The sequence below is a fragment of the Copadichromis virginalis genome, linkage group LG3, assembly GCF_057382275.1.
Source record: "Copadichromis virginalis isolate Kocher_CV1m ecotype Utaka linkage group LG3, C_Virginalis_male_GT1.1, whole genome shotgun sequence".
NCBI classification, from domain to species: domain Eukaryota; kingdom Metazoa; phylum Chordata; class Actinopteri; order Cichliformes; family Cichlidae; genus Copadichromis; species Copadichromis virginalis.
In genome coordinates this window covers 38,660,065-38,678,176 of record NC_140620.1, presented here as the reverse complement: position 1 = coordinate 38,678,176, position 18,112 = coordinate 38,660,065, and the positions used below count along the sequence as shown (strand labels likewise).

Sequence of the window (18,112 nt, the reverse complement as noted above, 5' to 3'; positions counted from 1 at the left end):
CGGGGACCAGAGGAATAAACATTCACCAGAGACTGCTGCACAACGTCTCGTTCAGGCTTCGCATCTGTGAAATGTCGAGCAGCCGATATTTTCTTTAACGTGAAATAATTTCTAACGCTTCGTGACACAGACTCGTACAACAGAAAATGCAGACATTTCTGCCCGGTAAGCAGGCAGGCGTTAATATTTTTCTTTGTAGTACATCTTGGGTAATGTAGTTCAAGAAGCGGTCACCGGCGCTAACCACCACAGAAAGTCGCCACGCATCTAGAAATACACTGACCAGAAGCCCCCGCGTCGATTCTGCCACACGCGCAAGGTCAGTTACACTGCAGAGTGTGGTAGAGCAAATGTCATAACTACAGTTAAAATAATTGTTTACACCTATGATATGTTTAGTCCTGTGTTCACTGTAGCCTCCCATAGTGTGTGTCCGTGTTAGCTCACCTTATAGCTGTTTCGGGTTTATATCTATATATGTATATATAGATATATGTATATATAGATATATGTATATATAGATATATGTATATATATCGATATAGATATGAATCTGTTTTTACGTTACATACCAAAAAAAGGTAACACATTTCTACCATAGCCGCTGGCTCAGTTAAGAGCTACAGTTACAGATTAACTTACAGAAACAGCGTAAATGCTTCACTGAAAGCCTGTGGAAGGAGGTGTAAGCTTAATGGGCAGATAACCCCGCTGTGTGAGGGGAGGCAGCTGATATTTTTCACCTTGTAATTTGACAGGAAACATGAATTACGCTCGGTTTCTGACAGCTGTCAGTGCAGCGAGAAAGCCTTCCCCCATCAGGATGCTGAGTGAGTACTTTTCATATATTAATACACTTGTGTCCGGTTGTACAGCGAGACTAATGCACCCATTACAATAGCCAGTTTGACACAAAATGGTAAAAACGGGTGTTCCTAATCACCTTAAGGGTCTGTAGCTAATGTGGAATAGAGCCTATGATGTCACTGGTAGCACCCGTGTTTGGTGTTTACCTCTCTTTCGTGTGAGTTATGTCTGTGTGAGAATGCAAAAAAACAGCAAGTCTTCTGAGTTTTTTTCAGTTTTTCCTTGTCTGCTGTGGTTTTTATTTAACTACAACAAAAATGACCAATTAAACCGGTGATCTTTCTAACCGCAAGGTTCATATTTTCCATGCCATCTCTATTTACTCCACCGGAAACAGATGAAATAAACAGAACACATTAAAACACGAGTTTTATTTAGTTTATATGGTTAAAAAAAACGTCAGAGGCGTATAAATGACGACACTGGACGCAGCGTGTTCGGGTGATGTTTTCCAACTTTACTCGTAACCTTCTTTATGCAAAGCAACTTAAATCTGACTTTGTGTTTTTGCAAGAATCTCACTCTACTATCGACGATGTTAGTTTTTGGCGATCTCAATGGGGAAATTCTATTTGGTTATCTCATGGAACTGAACGATCAGCTGGGGTATCAATCCTAAAAAACAGATATAATGGGGATGTTTTACATACAGAATGTGATTCTGCAGGTCATTACATATGTCAAGTCATAAGATATAATGATTTAGTCTTAATTGTTACTAACATATATGGGTTTAACACGAAGCTAGAAAATGATCATTTATTTTTGACGATTGAAAAAAAAATATCTAGCTGGTTAAATAAATTTCCAAATGCAAAATTATTACTAGGTGGAGACTTTAACTGTATTATGGATGCTGAATTAGATAAATTTCCTCCAGGACATTCGAAAAGAATTAATACCACATTGAAGGCTGTTATGGTACGCCTGAAACTTACAGACATTTGGAGATTCAAATTTCCTCAGTCCAAAATGTTTACTTGGTGCAACAATTCTAACTCGAGACATTCAAGGATAGACTTTTGGTTAGTCTCAGAGAGCTTTGACAGCAATAGCATAGATGTAGGTGCTTGGCCTTCTCCAGCAACAGATCATAAAGCCATATATATTAAAATAAATCTAACTTCTCTACCTAATTCTTCTGTTGTTAAATTTACATACTGGAAACTCAACAGCTCATTATTACAAAAAGACGATGTGAAAAAGGATCTTAAAGAACTGATCTCAAACTTTTGGTCTATAGCTCAAGAAGATTTAAAATATGGTAATAACTGGGAATTATTAAAATTTGAAATTGGCAAATATTTAAGAAAGATTGGCAGCCTTAATGCAAAATCCAAAAGATTGGAGGAAGAAAATATAATTTCTCAAATCACACAGTTATCTAATAAACGAATTGACACTTTAACTGAAGAGGATAAAATGAACCTTGCTAAATTACAAGATAAATTAGATCGTTTATACACAGACAAAGCAAAAGGCGCTTTTATCAGATCAAGATCTAAATGGCTTGAAGAAGGTGAGCGTAACTCCCATTACTTCTTCAGTTTAGAAAAGAAACACTCAAGTATAAATAATATTAGCAAATTAATGATAAATGGAGTTATAACAGAGGATTACAGATTAATCTCTAAATATTGTAGTCATTTCTATAAGGAACTTTATAGTTCTACATTTTCTCAGGAAGATGCAAATCATCTCTTAGGATCGCTGAATGTTAAATCTATCAGCCAAGAAGAATCTATATTATGTGATCAACCCATCTCATTAGAAGAAGTCAAAGTTGCAATTGGGCTATTGAAAAATAATAAATCTCCAGGTACGGATGGTCTTACTGCTGAATTATATAAAACTTTCTCTGAAGAGTTGTCTCCCTTTCTTCTTGAGGTATTTGCAGAAAGCATAGGAAACCAACAGCTTCCCACTACGATGAATCAAGGTTTGACTACATTGATCCCGAAGCCTAATAAGGACCTATTAATGATTGATAATTGGAGACCGATTAGCTTGCTAAATAATGACTATAAAGTATTTGCTCTAATTATAGCTAACAGACTTAAGATGGTTCTTGACTTTGTTATTGATGAAACACAATCTGGCTTTATGCCCAAAAGACACATAACTAACAATATCAGATTGGTTTTAGATGTTCTGGATTATTCTGACCTCATAGATTGCAATGGTTTCATATTATTTTTAGACTTCTACAAGGCCTTCGATACGGTGGAGCATGAATTTATATTTCAAGCTCTGGATAAGTATGGTTTTGGCTCTTACTTCTCTACAGCGATTAAAACATTATACCATAACAGTAACAGCAGTATTAAATTAACAAACGGTACTTCACCCAGATTTAACATACAAAGAGGGATAAGACAAGGCTGTCCCATTTCTCCATACCTGTTTTTGTTAATTGCCCAACTATTGTCTAACCATTTGAAATCAAGCAATGTAAAAGGTATATCGCTAATTGGCAAAGATTTACTCATAACACAGTTAGCGGATGACACTACATTATTCCTAAAAGATGAACATCAAATCTCTATTGCTATTGACTCAATCTCTATATTTTCCAAAGCTTCTGGATTATACTTGAATATTCCTAAATGTGAACTTATGGCGATAAAAGACTGCTCGAAAACAGCTTTGTGTAACATTCCACTTAAACAAGAAGTTCGTTATTTAGGTGTCATAATAACCAAGAACCAGGAAAGTAGAATAACTCAAAATTTTTATCCTATTCTAGAGAAACTCAAACACAGATTTAATCAGTGGCTCTTAAGAGATTTGTCGTTAAAAGGCAGAGTATTAATAACTAAAGCAGAAGGCATCTCTCGTCTTACATACGCTGCATTGGCATTGCACCTTGATAAAAAGCTTATAAAAGAGGTTGATAAGTTAATTTTCAACTTTATCTGGAAAAATAGGACACACTACATTAAAAAAACAGTTCTTATGAACTCCTATGTCAACGGAGGACTTAATGTGTTAGATTTTAACACTTTAAATAACACATTCAAAATAAATTGGTTGAAGAATCTAATTACTAATCCTACTTCCATTTGGAATGCTATACCTGTGTTCATGTTTTCTAAGTTAGGTGGCACTGAATTTTTCCTTACTTGTAATTTTGATATTGATAAAATCCCGTTAAAGATCTCTGCTTTTCATCGTCAAGCTTTTTTAGCTTGGACCCTTATTTACAAGCATAACTTTAGTCCACACAGTTATTATATCTGGAATAATAAGGATGTTTTATTTAAAAGAAAATCTCTCTTCTTAGATAGTTGGTTTAGGAATGACATTGTTTTAGTCAACCAATTATTTGACTCAAATGGTATGCTTTTCTCCTATGAAGAATTTTGTTTACACTTCAATTTAGCTATAACTCGTCATGATTATACCAAAGTATTTGGCTCAATACCATCAGGGGTTTGTATGCTGTTTAAGAATCAACCTAATATCACTTCATTCCACAGGCCGTTGACATCTCCCATACAAACTTTTGTTGGCAAGATTTGCTTTTCTAAGCAATCTAAAAACAACAATAAATCGATTAGAGCTTTATTTCAGAGTACCATAACCACGCTACCATATGTTATTTTTTTCTGGAACCGGCTGTCAGATGGTATTATGTGGAACGAAGTTTGGAAACTCCCTAATCAGTTTTTAATTACCAACAAAATTAAAGATATTTCTTATAAATTAATACACAGAATTTATCCTTCTAAAGATTATCTTCAAAGCAAATTCAAATTAGACATTGATACAAGCTGTAGCTTTTGTAAAACTTCCAAGGAATCTACTACACATCTTTTTTGGTTTTGTAACCTTGTACAAGATTTTTGGCAGAGCTTATGTGTTTTTATTTCAGAAAATATATTTAAAGGATTTGTACTGTTTTGGAAATATGTTTTGTTTGGTCTGCACAAAAATCAAAAACAATTCAATTTTGATAACAGATATATGATTAACTTGTTACTTTTAATGGCTAAATTTCATATTCACAAGTCCAAATATTTAGGAAGACATCCCTCTTTCTATGTATTCTCCTTTGAACTTGTACAGTATCTTAACTCTATTAAGAACTCCACTAACCCAAAAGCTATAAAAACTATTGGTGTTTGTGAAAAAATCAAGATCTTTCAATCACTTTGTTCTTTGGCTTGATTAGTTACTTTCCCCCTAGCATGTTTCTATTGTTGTTTTTGAATGCTGTTCTTGTATTTGTTTATCTATGCATACAATTCTTCTGTAAGTACATCACCATTATTGTAATACTGCTTAATTCCATTTTGTATTGTACTGATGTTTAAATAAAGATTTTGGGGAAAAAAAAAAAAAAAAAAAAAAAACTTTACTCGTAACCCGGAAGCTCCCCCCACACACAGCCTTATGGGAACAGTAGTCTACTGCTACACCTCCTCCTTTTAGCTAAAGACATACTTCATAACGTCTCAAACGGCTCACTAGAACAGAAATGGGGAACATCATGAAACGTGAAAATTATACACATCCCTCATTTGTTCACTTACATTTAAACAAAACACATTATTGTAAACATCTCTGACAGCTTAGCTTTGAATAAGGCATGAATGGATAACTTTTTCCACAAGTCTTTAATGGTACGAACAGCGCGTTCTGCCTCCCCATTGGCTTGGGGGTACCTAGGGCTGCTCGTTTCATGTGTGAACTGGTACTCTTTGGCAAAGTGCTTGAACTGTTCTGATGAAAATTGCGGCCCGTTATCCGATATCACAGTCTCGGCAACACCATGTCTTGCAAAGGCTTCTTTTACAGCATTAATAGTGACCTCTGCAGTTGTGTGTCTCAGTTCAGCTATCTCAATGTACCTTGAGAAAAAATGAATAATCAGCAGGAAGTGTTTCTTTGACCACTCGAACAGATCCATGCCGACTTTTTGCCATGGGCGGTCGGGAACAGGAGTTGCCAGCATTGGTTCACGGCACTGTAACCTATGTTTTTGACATGTTTCGCACCTGTCTACCATTTGACATATTTGGGTTGAGATTCCCGGCCACCACACAGACTCTTTTGCTCTGGCCCTGCATTTTGAAACGCCCTGGTGGCCTTCATGCAAACGTGACAAAACCTCCGCTCTCATTTGAGGTGGTATCACAAGTCTCTCCCCTTTCATGAGAAGACCATGGACTAGATTGAAGTCCATTCTGTATTCCCAGCACCCCTTTAACTCTGGATCTAGTTTACCTTTTTCTGGCCAGCCTGTCCCACATTGATACACCACCTTTCTACACAGGTCATCCATTTCCTGCGCCAACTTAATCTCCTCCAACCTTTTATCTGTTGCTGGGAGATGGGAAACTACACCGTCCACGAAAACCTCCACCTCTTTTTCCAGCTGAAGATCCCCAGCAGAAGGAGGTCCTGCCAGCGGTGCTCGTGAGAGAGCATCAGCAGTGACAAGGTTTTTCCCTGGAACATGGACAATGGTGAAAGTAAAGCGCAGCAGCCTGAGGCGGAATCTCAGGATGCGTGGAGGCAGGTCGTCCAGGCCTCTTGTGCTCAGAAGAGGGACCAGGGGTTTGTGATCTGTGATTAGAGTGAACTGTAGGCCCATGAGGTAAGATGACAGTCGTTCACACACCCACGTTACAGCGAGCGCCTCCTTTTCTATCTGCGCGTAGCGTTTCTCTGTGTCTGTGAGACCTCTTGAGATATATGTGACCGGTCGCCAGGAGTTGTCAGACTGTTTCTGAGTGAGAACAGCCCCGACACCGTATGCCGAAGCATCTGCAGCGACTCGTGTATCTGCTGAGTTGGAGTACTGAGCGAGCACTTCTGGAGAGCTTAATATCCCTTTTAGTCTCCTAAATGCTTTTTCCTGTGGCTCCCCCCATATCCACTCGTTTCTGTCTTTTAGCAGTTCCTTTAATGGTGTGGTGATTGTGGCTAGTTGTGGCATAAACTTGGCAAGATAGTTGGCCATGCCCATGAGACGGCGCACATCTCCCACGCTCTGAGGCTGCGGCAGCTGCTGGATTGCTGTTATCTTGTTGGGATCAGCCTCAATGCCTTTTGCTGACACTTTGTGTCCCACAAAGATTATTAGACTTTTAGCAAACTCACACTTCTCATTCAGAGTGAGACCCTCCTTCTGAAACATTTGGCGCACACAGTGCAACCTCTGGTCGTGCTCCTGCCTGTCTCTGCCATATACAAGCACATCATCGGCGTGACAAATCACCCCTTCAAAATCTTCCAGCATCTGTGACATTCGCCTTTGGAAATGTTCCGGCGCCGATGCAATGCCAAAAGGAAGGCGGTTGAACTGAAACCTTCCAAAAGGCGTGATGAAGGTAGTGAGTGGCCTTGACTCTGGCGTGAGCGGAATTTGCCAGAATCCAGACCGGGCGTCGAGCTTTGTGAACACTTTAGCATCTTTCATCATCGCTAGTGTTTGATCTACTGCTGCTTGCTCTATCTCAATGTGATAAGGCTCCCTCAGCATGCCTAAACCTTTAAAAACGTTTGGGTATGCTGCCCTGAAATCTGTCACCAATTCCGTTACTGTGCTTACTCTGTACACAAGACCCAGAGCCTCACACGCTGGCCTGCTTAGCAGTGGCTGTACTAGACCTGACACAAGGTAGATGTCTTGAGAAACATTGCGCCCTTTCACTGCTAGCTGTGCCTCGAAGCAGCCTTTAACATTGAGTGGGTTACTGCCCGGCCCTAGTAACTTCTTTCTGGGTCTCTGCAGCTTACCATCCCTGTCTGGACTGTACAAACCCTCTGGAATAGATGTAACATCCGCCCCTGTGTCAAGTTTAAAATATACATTTTCCTCATTTAACTTGACCTTTTACACCCAGGGCTGTGACCTCCCAGTCTCTACTTCACCCAAGAACACACAATCCTCGCTGTCTGCATCTTTCTGATTTTCTGTCACTTTGCGTAGCGCTGTAGCTTCACTACTGCCACAGACCGCATCAAGGTGCCCTTTTTTCTGACATTTTCGACACTGTACCTCTTTGGCTGGACATTCTTTCCATGAGTGTTTGTTCTTGCGACCACAGCGGCCACATTCCTTTCCGCTTTGCTTGATTGGCTTTTGTTCTTTCTTCTGCCACGTCTGCGTTTTCCCGCTTGTTGTATTTGTCCGTATTGTGTCCATGTTCAGTGTTTTCTCCACTGCCGCGCTGCTGTGAAGTATTGGTTGTTGTTTCTTTACCGTTTCGCTCTGCCTAACTTTCTCAGTGGCTTTAGCAAGAGTCAACTCTGAGTCCATTTGCAGCAGCTCCGACAGTCTTTTGTCTTTTATGTCAACTACAATTCTGTCCCTTATGAGTTCGTCTTTGAGTGCTCCAAATGCACAATTTTCTGCAAGTTTGTGCACAGCAGTGATGAACGACTCTGTACTTTCCCCTTCCTGTTGCCGTCTGGAGTTAAACTGTGCTCTTTCAAAAATTACGTTGTGTTTTCCTACGTAATGTTTGTCAAATGCCTCTTTGACAGTTGCATATTTCTTTTTATCTGCATCGCACAGTGGTAAAACTGCCGAAACATCAGCAGCAGCGTCTCCTATAGCGTACAGGAGTGCATTAACTTGATACTCGTCTGATTTGTTATCAAGAGCAGTTGCAATGCGAAATCTTTCGAACCTTCTGATCCACTTTGGCCATTCGGCAGGATGAGAAAAGTCAAATGTTTCTGGGTACCGTGGTCGCCATCGTGACGTGTGGATCCCTGGCTTCCTCGCGTTCAGAATCCAAGCTTTCCGGTGCGTCTCCTCCCTCCGACATGTGAGGCTCGTGCTCGACCGCGCCCGCGCACGCGCCCTGTTGCTAGCGCCGGTCACAGCCTCGGCCGCGCTTCACCTGCATGCCGGTCTTGTTCGGGTTACCGATGCGAAAACTTCTCTCGCAGTTAACTGCACCGTACTGTACTCGAAAAAGAAGAAGAAGAAAAAAACAGTGGAGACCGCCGTTCGCACTTCTGACACCACGTATAAATGATGACACTGGACGCAGCGTGTTCGGGTGATGTTTTCCAACTTTACTCGAAGCTCCCCCCACACACAGCCTTATGGGAACAGTAGTCTACCGCTACAAGAGGCACATCCCAAATCTGCCCTGTTTCATTGCACATAACAGATTAGGTGAAAAGACCAGCTGAAATAATAGAACAGAAGAAAAAGCAAGCAGATGACAATTTCAGTTTTTTAACTTTTTCTGTTATATACAAATATTTCTGTTACAACTAAACATTTGTAAGTCTGGGTGGTGATGAGACTATAAGCTGGGACCTTTCTGTGTGCAGTTTGTATGTTCTCTCTCTTCCTGTGTGGGCACAATCAGAATTAAGCATGCATTTTAGACCAACTGGTGACTCTAAATTGATGGGGTGCAAAATGAGAAACTGTGATACTGCATCTGGAAGTCAGGAGTGGCAAAGATGTATGTGAGGTGGTGCAGGAAATGCATGAGGAGAGTGAGACAGTGATGGGGTGTGCAGTTGGAGTAACGGGTGAGTTCAAGATGGTGGTGGGATTACATCAGGGATTCACTCTGAGCCCCTTCTTGTTTGCAGTGGTGATGAACAGGCTGACAGATGAGGTCAGGCAGGAATCTGTGTGGGCTATGATGTTTGCAGATGACACTGATCTGTAGTGAGAGTGTGGAGCAGGTTGATAGAGAGCCTGCAGAGGTGGAGATATGCACTGAAGAAAAGAGAAATTAAGGTCAGGAGAAACAAGGCAGAACACATGTGTGTAAATGAGAGGGAGACCAGTATAACAGCAAAGAGCAGAAGTAGTGATCGTGGATGAGTTTAAACACCTGGAGTCATCCATGCAAAGCAACAGAAAGCACACGAGAAGTAAAGAGGAGAGTGCAGGCAGGGTGGAGTGGGTGGAGACGAATATCAGTGGTGGATTGTGACAGAAAGATAGCAGCAAGAATAAAAGGGAAGGTTTACAAGATGGTAGTGATGCTGTGATGTATGGTTTGGTGAGACAGTGGAACTGAATAAAAGACAGGACGCTGAGCTGAAGGTTTCATCATCTTCTCTCTGTGATCCCACATGAAGCTGAGCTGCAGCAGCGGTCACCTCCATCGCTGATTTCTTTGGCCGGAGGAGCTCCTAACTCCAACACCTTCCCCTTCCAGTCAGCTTCCATCACGGTGAAGAACGGGCAGACAGTCACCTTCGATGAGGTGGCGATGAAGAGAGCTCTGCAGTACTCCGCCTCTAATGGGTGAGAAATCCAGATGACAGAATCGGTCACTGCTTTGTGACAATTTTCAGAACAGCATTTCAGTTTGGATTAGAGGATTAAGACAGACACTCGTGCAGACATGTGCAGTATTTGTGTGAAAATAAAACAGATTACTATTTTATGAAAATAGATTTGTCTTGGAAACACCTGATTTCTCTTCAATGCGTAGAATACCTGAGCTGCTGACATGGATGAAAAACCTGCAGAAGAACCTCCACAACCCGCCGACTGCTAGCTACAGCCCTGAGAGCGGGCAGATGGAGATGTGTGTGACGACGGGGAGCCAGGAGGGGCTCTGCAAGGTACTGACACCATCACCTGTAGATTTACCTGTCCATCTGACATCAGCTGAACAGCTTAGACCCACTGAAACCCTTAAGCTATAGCTTTAAAGTAAGAATCTCTATATTTTAATATAGTTTTATTTATTATAGCAGTTTTTCATGTCAAGGAAAACATTCACAGCCTGTGTCTTAGCCTCGTATGTTTGCTGGTTTTGGTGCAGGTGTTTGAGATGTTGGTCAACCCCGGAGACAATGTTCTTCTGGATGCGCCCACGTATTCGGGCACGCTCGCAGTAGTAAGAGCATTTTTCTTCTGCACAACACAAACATTGTGACACGAAGCACTGCGACCACCTGACGCTCTCATTTCCTGTGCAGCTCCATCCTCTCGGCTGCAACTTGATAAACGTTCCCAGCGATCAGCATGGCATGATACCTGCAGCTCTGAAGGAAGTCCTGTCCCGGTGGGATCCGTCAGAGATCCACAAGCCCGGAAGCACCGCTCCCAAAATCCTCTACACTATCCCTAATGGAGGAAACCCCACCGGGGCCTCCATGACAGCAGAGAGGAAGAAGGAAGTGTATGAGGTAAGTCGTCGCCAAAGTCATACTCAGTGAGATAAATACATGCACACGCTGCAGATTTTGACTCTCTTGAGTCACGGTCGTACAAAGCAAACCAGTGAAGCGTGCACTCTGCTAATTACAGCTTGTTGTAAAGCTGCTTTCCCTGCAGATTCACTCTGACGTTTTTTATTTAAACCTCTCTTCTCTTTAATAGCTGGCCAGGCAGTACGACATGCTCATCATCGAGGATGACCCCTACTATTTCCTACAGTTTGAAAAGGTGCAAAGACAAGAGATTTTTTCTTTAAATGACAAACGGCAGCCTGTTAATCTGACCTTCATTAATAATGAATAAAGGTCACAGTTAGTTCATGTCATGTTTACTTGTGTGGCAGCCGTGGGCTCCCACGTTTCTCTCCATGGATGTTGATGGGAGGGTCATCAGGACCGACTCCTTCTCCAAAATTCTGTCTTCAGGGTGAGTTTCTCAACCTTTGTGACCGTTTAGGTGGGTGGATTTGTTTTACTCCCAGTACATGTGGAACTGATGTTCCCATTTCTTGATTTGCCCTAGCGACTATGAACCTGACACATAAATTTCTTTTACGTTTGTTGGAATGAAAACGTCAGGATCCTTCAGGAACACATATATTTGGGTCCAACCCTCAAGTAAACAAACTATTTTAGCGACTAAAATGACAGAATAGGGTGATGTATGACCTGTAATATGTTCTGCAGGAATAGTTTGTTTAAATGGCTGAATATGTGTTTATCACAACTGTAGCGTTCCCTTTTGTCTATGACAGACATGTTAAATAATGTTCTAATGTACTTATTTGTGGTTCTGGCATCACATTTTTTCATCAGATCTTTATGCCATATTTGGCTGCTTTTTTTTAAGAGACTGAAACACCACCTGCCTCTAAAGGCCACCAACTGTTCATGTACACAGAGATCAGTAACAGGGAGAAAGTATTTCAGGCAGCAAACGTTGTCCAAATATGCCTGAAAGCAACAAGTTTGTCCGTGGCCTGTGTCTGAGCTCCAGCTGCTCAGTTGTGAAACTGCACACACCTCAGGATACCTTGTAATCTTGTTCTGTTAGCTGCAGTTCACAGTAAAAAAAATTTGTATTTAATGGTAAAAGTGGAAAATCAGTACTATTAATGTTAAAATAACATGTTTCCAGTGTCATGTGTTGCTCTATTGGTATTCTTGCCACATCACTGGACCCGTGAAAAGCTGTAGGAGTTATAGATTGGGGGGGAAATGTCAGGAAACATTTTTATGAGTCAAAGTACCTCAAAGATCAGACACTGATGTAGCATACAGGTCTAGAAGGCAGCCCATGTGCTAAAGGGTCACTGCAGGGGTCCAGGTTCGAGTCTGCTCTCAGCCATTTTCAGTTTAGGTAAAAACGCTCAAAAATAAACTCCTAAAAAAGAAATATCACAGTGCCACATAAAAATATATGGCTCACTCACTCGCTTGAAGTTTATCTAGAAAAATCCCTCCGGTTATTTTTTTTATTTATGTTTTTAACTACATGATGTGATGGCTTTGGAGAGTGGCTCCATAGTTTTTTACATATTGACCTAACAAGCAAAAGTTCCCCGGTTTGTTTCCGGGAGGAGACACGAATCCCTTTTGTGTCATCAGGCATAAAAATCTGCCAAATCAAACACAGAGCGCTACCTGCTGTGGTGAAGCCTTGTGACTAAGAGAGCAGCCAAAGGTAACGCATGGAATAACTTTTACACTTTAACCACAAATAAAAAACAACAAATGCAGTTTTTTAAACAATCGTAAGTATAGTAGTGAGGTGAATTGTAGGAAATTATAAAGATTACAGTAGTATAGTGTGTAGCTATTTCTAAAGGGGTTCAAGCAGGGTTTACTGACTTATGTTGTCGACACATTCAGCGGCTTCCAGCCAAGTGACATAGTACAGACACTCGTTTATCAAGCAACATCCTCATGGACACAAAATGTAAATATGGCACCCCAGCCTTTATCTGCACAGTAATGTGTGTTTCCAGCATTGCTTATCCAGGCTCCAGTTCCTCAGTTTCAGTGAAGTCACATTGCGAAACACAGTCTGTTAAAACAGGATCCGGTCACAGAGAGTTTATGTCTTAGGTTTAAGAGTGAAGTTAATATTTGACTCCAGGTTTTATGTACTGTGAGTGTTTCTGACTTGAATTATTCAGCTGGTTGTGTTGTTGCTTCAGACTGAGGATAGGTTTCGTGACCGGCCCCAAACCGCTTGTAGACCGGGTGGTGCTGCACATCCAGGCTTCGACGATGCACACAAGCACCTTCACACAGGTGAGAAATCTCCCACTTAACACCACCCAGAATCTCATCGTATTCACCCTGAATGGACTAAAAGAAATCTTTCAGCGTGAAGTGCTGTTGATAGTGACAGTATGCCATCACATAAAGCAGCAGTAAACACAGAGCAGGGCAGCACAGTTGCGCAGTGTGCTAGCAATGAAGCATATTTGTGAGCAGAGTCATTACTGACTTTTATACTCTGCCAGATTAAGTTCCCACCCACCAGGCACGCCTGATTTGCACAGACATAAACTCAAACCAGGCGAGGATGAGTGGTGTGCTGCTGTCACGCTACATTTAAAGCTGAAAAAGAATTTATCGCGTGTCTGAACTAGCAGAAGCAGCAGAGCAGATTTTACTCAGAAAGAAGGAGGAGAGGATTAATGAGGACCTCCAAAAGATCTGCCTCCAACCTCTTATTTAATCCTCACCTCTGCATATTCATCTAATCTAAACCAGAAATGTTATTAATGCATGAAAGATTTAAAATGCAAACAGCTCAGGCATAAAAACCCCATGTGAGAAGGAGGAAAGTGTGCCTCTTCAACTCATTAAACTATTAATATGCAGTTTTATTATCTGCTGTACAGTCATTTTACAGTCAAATGATTTGGAGTGATGCCAATATATAATCAGAGTGCCCTGCTTTCTTTCAGCTCATGGTGTCTCAGTTGTTGCACAGCTGGGGACAGGAGGGTTTCCTCCAGCACATAGACAAGTATGTCACTTCCTGTCTGACCAGTTTGACTTGTTAAAAACTGACTTGGATCCAGTTACGTTTCCAACAGGAAATCAAACAGTTCTTTTCTTTCCTCTTGCAGGGTGATTGAGTTTTACAGGAAACAGCGAGATGCCATGATCAGCTCTGCAGACAAATGGCTCAAAGGTTTGTGCACTCACTGATGAAGCCCAAAGTATCCACATGTAAACAAGCAGTGACCTGTTCACTTTACTTCATGTTTCCTTTAAGCTGGACTCATAGACTCTATATAACAGGTGATGTAGCCACAGTCAGATCAGCTTTGATGTGTGAACACTCCAGACTGACATGAGTGATTCTGATAGGCAAACAGTAACGGCTTTTAAACATGGCCAAGCCGTGAAGGGTACCATGTTTTATATTCTAGTTCACTTTAAATTGTTCCATGCTGTATTAGGTATGTCTATAAACTAGTGGTTGAACCATAAAGTCAGCAGGTAGGCATTTAATGAGGTCAAGTTACCAATAGGGTAATTTTCTCTTTGCATCCAGAGGTGTCGCCTCCTGCTGGAAGCAACAGTCATCCTTTATATACAGTCTGTGCTTGCAAACATAAATTTAGATCTTTGATGGAAGGCTCACACCCACTGAGGCTGAAGGTGAAATCTGTTGTCAGCATACTCCGTTTTAAGGTTCCTGTATAGTTTTCTGAAGAAGAGCAACACTATTAAGCAATGACCAAGATTATTTGAGTGTGCTGAGGCCCTTTCTGTGCCTGTGTGGGTCTTTCTGGGTATGTGAATGTGGGTGTGAATTGGTGGATGACTGAATGGAGTGTAAAGCGCTTTGGGGTCCATAGGGGCTAAGTAAAGCACTATACAAATACAGGCCATTTACCATTTTACTCCAGCTTCCTCCCACAGTCCAAACACCAACTCGTTAGGTTAACCGGTATTTCTAAGTTTGTGTGTGTGTGTTTCAAATTATTAGGAAAATGTCTGGTTTACAGTTGGTTTCTCAGGAAGGAAATGGATTAAACATATTTAATATTTATTATATCCCCATTAATGGAAAAAGGAAAACTTACCTCTGCATCCAGACAGCTCTGACCTTCATTCATAACGGGCGGGAGCCAAAAGGTCATGCTGTATAAATGGAAAAGTACTGTAGTGGGGCCACACTCATATAAAAGTGTTAGTTATTTACATTCATCATAAAGCTTATGATTACTTACAATTAGACTTTGGACAGGTTGCCAGTCTGTTACAGGGCTAACACAGAGAAACAGACAACCACTGACACTCAGAGGCAGTTTAATCACCAGTTAACCTAACCCCACTAACTGCATGTCTAACTATGGGATGAAGCCAGAGTACTCACAGAGAACACACACACACACACACACACACACACACACACACAAACATGCACTCCACAAAGGAAGGCCACGGCCGGCCTGTGGAGTCGAACTCTGGACCTTCTTGCTGTAAGGCAATAGTGCCGTCATCTAACAGCAGTCATTTTTGTAAAATTACTTACATTTGGCAGCAGATTCACTAACAAACCCAGAACTAAGGTGTAGTGAACTATCAGTGATTTTTGACACTTCCTCTCATCCTTCTTCATCTTCCTCAGTCACTTTTCTTGGACTTTCTGCCCAGCAGCCTTTTCAGGAACCAAAGGCACTGAATCTAAGTGAGATTTTGTGGCTCACTGCACCAGCAGCCACTAAACCAGTGACTGTCTGCCCTACTTAAAGCACTGTATGCATTGTGAATCACAGAAAAAAATGCTCAGGCACTTTTGTTTGTGTGTGTGCGTGCAGATGTAGCAGAGTGGCACACACCATCAGCAGGCATGTTCCTGTGGATGAAACTGAAGGGCATAGCTGATACCCAGCAGCTGATCATGGAGAAGGCGTTGGAGAAAGAGGTCAGTGTGAACAAACATGCAGGTGCTGTTCTCTTTTCAGGTTAAGACCTGCCTATTGAACAGCAGATACCCCAGAGGCACTTGTGTGCGTGTGTGTGCGTGAGAGGGAAAACACTTGCACAAAGGCTGCTTTACAAGCACCATCTCCTCACAAACATACACACTCACACACAGTGTGTTTGTAATTCCATGCTACTGAATTAGCTGTGTATGAACAAGAGTGGGTACAATCGGGATTTTCCAAGGCCTCTGCACAGCAGGCTCGTGTCCTCTGAGTCCTGAGCATTTAAAGCCTTCATACAGCAGATAATAACACCACTGTGTCATTGGGCAGAGGAGGAATAATGGACAGCTGAATCTAAAATGAGTCTTTCAGTGCTGTCATAAATGCCACGGCGAACAGTTTACAGCCTGTGAGATCAAAACAGATACCAGAATATTTATACCCAATCCAAACTGCTATATCAGAGTGAGAAAGCTGGTTATCAGAGACAGAGAAGACAGGATGTTGACCAAACATGGAGGATATCCTGGACGTTATTCCTAGTGTTCCTCTCACTTCACATGAATAATGCCACAAATAGTAATTTTTTTTAAAAAGTTACCAAACAGAGAAAAATACGACGGTGACACAACCTGGCATAAAGGGAAACATTTGGCCTCACAGTTTGTAACCAGTACCTGAAATCCTAACAAAAAGCCTGCAGTAACTAAAATATATCACAAAGTTGTCATTTTACTCAGTGAGCTGTTTGAAAGCTAATGTAAGCTTTTTTTTTGACTTTTCTGGACTTAGACGGACACGATTGTAATTTTTATCATTTAGAGTAAAATCTGGTGACCTGCCTGGCTTTATGTTAGCTCAAGACACAGTTTGGCTGGGGTGAATGTAGGAAAAGACAATATGTAATATGTTTTATTCCCTATGTAAAAACTGGAGATGTGTAAGAACTGGTGATACATGTTTGTGTGTGTGTGTTACAGGTCCTGCTAGTTCCTGGAGGCGTGTTCATGATCAACAGTAGTGAGCCCTGCCCCTACGTCAGAGCGGCCTTTTCTCTCAGCACACCGGAGCAGATTGATGAGGTAAACAAATGGATAAACAACCAGATAAACAATACAATCTCTACAACTCAATCTAATCTTGTATTTCTTTCCCCACCAGGCTTTGAAAAGACTCTCTGCGCTCATCAAAGAGGCTTTGTGATGGTTTATTCGTCCTTGGCAGATGCAGGATTTTTTAAATATGTGGTTGAAGGGCTTAGTTTAGATTTAATAGTGCGTTCTTATGACTGTCAAAATTATAGTGTTACAAGCCCAAAATCAGGACCTACACAGAAAAAACTATAGGTGTGCTGACTGGGTGAAGAAGGTATCTGATCATTTGAGTGATGCCCGCCTTCCTCAGCTCAGAGTTTGTTTAGCAGACCAAGAAATCGGTACAGCACACCCTAAACGCTTAATGAAGTTCTTCTAAATCTAGTTTTTTCAAATCTAACCATCACCCATCACAGAGACGTCATAATCTCTGGGATGAATTCATGTTAACAAACAGATCATTTTCCAGAAGAAAAATGATCCCTTTCTTAGCGAGCAGGAAGTCAGAGAGCTCCGTCTTAACAGTTCTTGATATAATTATTTTAAAGTAGACCAGAGGCCTCTGCGACAAAGCAAGATTTAGGTTTATCTGGGTAACTTCAAGGTTAGCCCTGAGTTTTGTGTACTATGAAAGTGGTTCACTTTCATGCTGAAACATTCAAGCAAGTAAGTAATACAAAGGGAAACGGAGAAGGACGAGGTGGAGGGAGGAACAGAAAACGAAACCCTGAAAACACTAAACATAAATAAACTAAAACTAGGAACTGAAACCACGTAGAAAAAGCAAGGACTCAACTCCAAGAAAGAAAAATACAGCAAGACCTGAAGCACCACATAGCTGAATCGAAACCTCAGCACAGCAGCAACCTCAAACTAAGAGGATCAGAATATCCAACACATTAAAAACCCTCTAAAGAAACTCTGACCCCTGGGACCCAAACCAGGGCAAACATGGCAGACACAGCCTCACTGCTGTATAATGAACAATGGCTACACAAACTCATTACTGCATGAGAACATGGTTTTATCTCATCTGTGAAATAAAGTAAGGACTTTTTACCTTTTGTA

At 41.3% G+C, this 18,112-nt stretch overlaps 2 protein-coding genes across 3 annotated transcripts in view; one reads left to right on the top strand and one right to left on the bottom strand.

Annotated features, from left to right (window-relative positions):
* Positions 1-8,833, bottom strand: part of ino80b (INO80 complex subunit B) — a 13,309-nt gene extending 4,476 nt beyond the window's left edge. The window contains exon 1 of the mRNA XM_085450997.1: positions 7,877-8,833. Coding sequence (XP_085307123.1) covers positions 7,877-7,934 — 58 coding nt within the window. The 5' untranslated portion in view covers positions 7,935-8,833. The remainder of the gene's footprint in view (positions 1-7,876) is intronic.
* On the top strand, positions 37-18,112 carry aadat (aminoadipate aminotransferase). 2 transcript variants are annotated; one of them, XM_085450995.1, is made up of 14 exons: positions 37-165; positions 759-830; positions 9,937-10,105; positions 10,296-10,428; positions 10,632-10,706; positions 10,789-10,998; positions 11,192-11,257; positions 11,373-11,455; positions 13,209-13,305; positions 13,971-14,032; positions 14,136-14,200; positions 15,840-15,946; positions 16,931-17,032; positions 17,112-18,112. In XM_085450995.1, the coding sequence occupies exons 1-14, from the start codon at positions 147-149 to the stop codon at positions 17,151-17,153; spliced, it is 1,302 nt and encodes a 433-aa protein (XP_085307121.1). In that variant the 5' UTR covers positions 37-146; the 3' UTR covers positions 17,154-18,112. The 2 variants fall into 2 exon arrangements, with proteins under 2 accessions (XP_085307121.1, XP_085307122.1); XM_085450996.1 differs by lacking the exon at positions 37-165 and adding an exon at positions 167-319.

Excerpts from the sequence above, each read along its gene's own strand:
- aadat (XM_085450995.1), top strand. Across the intron at positions 11,456-13,208 it reads TCCAAAATTCTGTCTTCAGG|ACTGAGGATAGGTTTCGTGA; the intron begins GTGAGTTTCTCA and ends TTGTTGCTTCAG. Across the intron at positions 15,947-16,930 it reads AGAAGGCGTTGGAGAAAGAG|GTCCTGCTAGTTCCTGGAGG; the intron begins GTCAGTGTGAAC and ends TGTGTGTTACAG.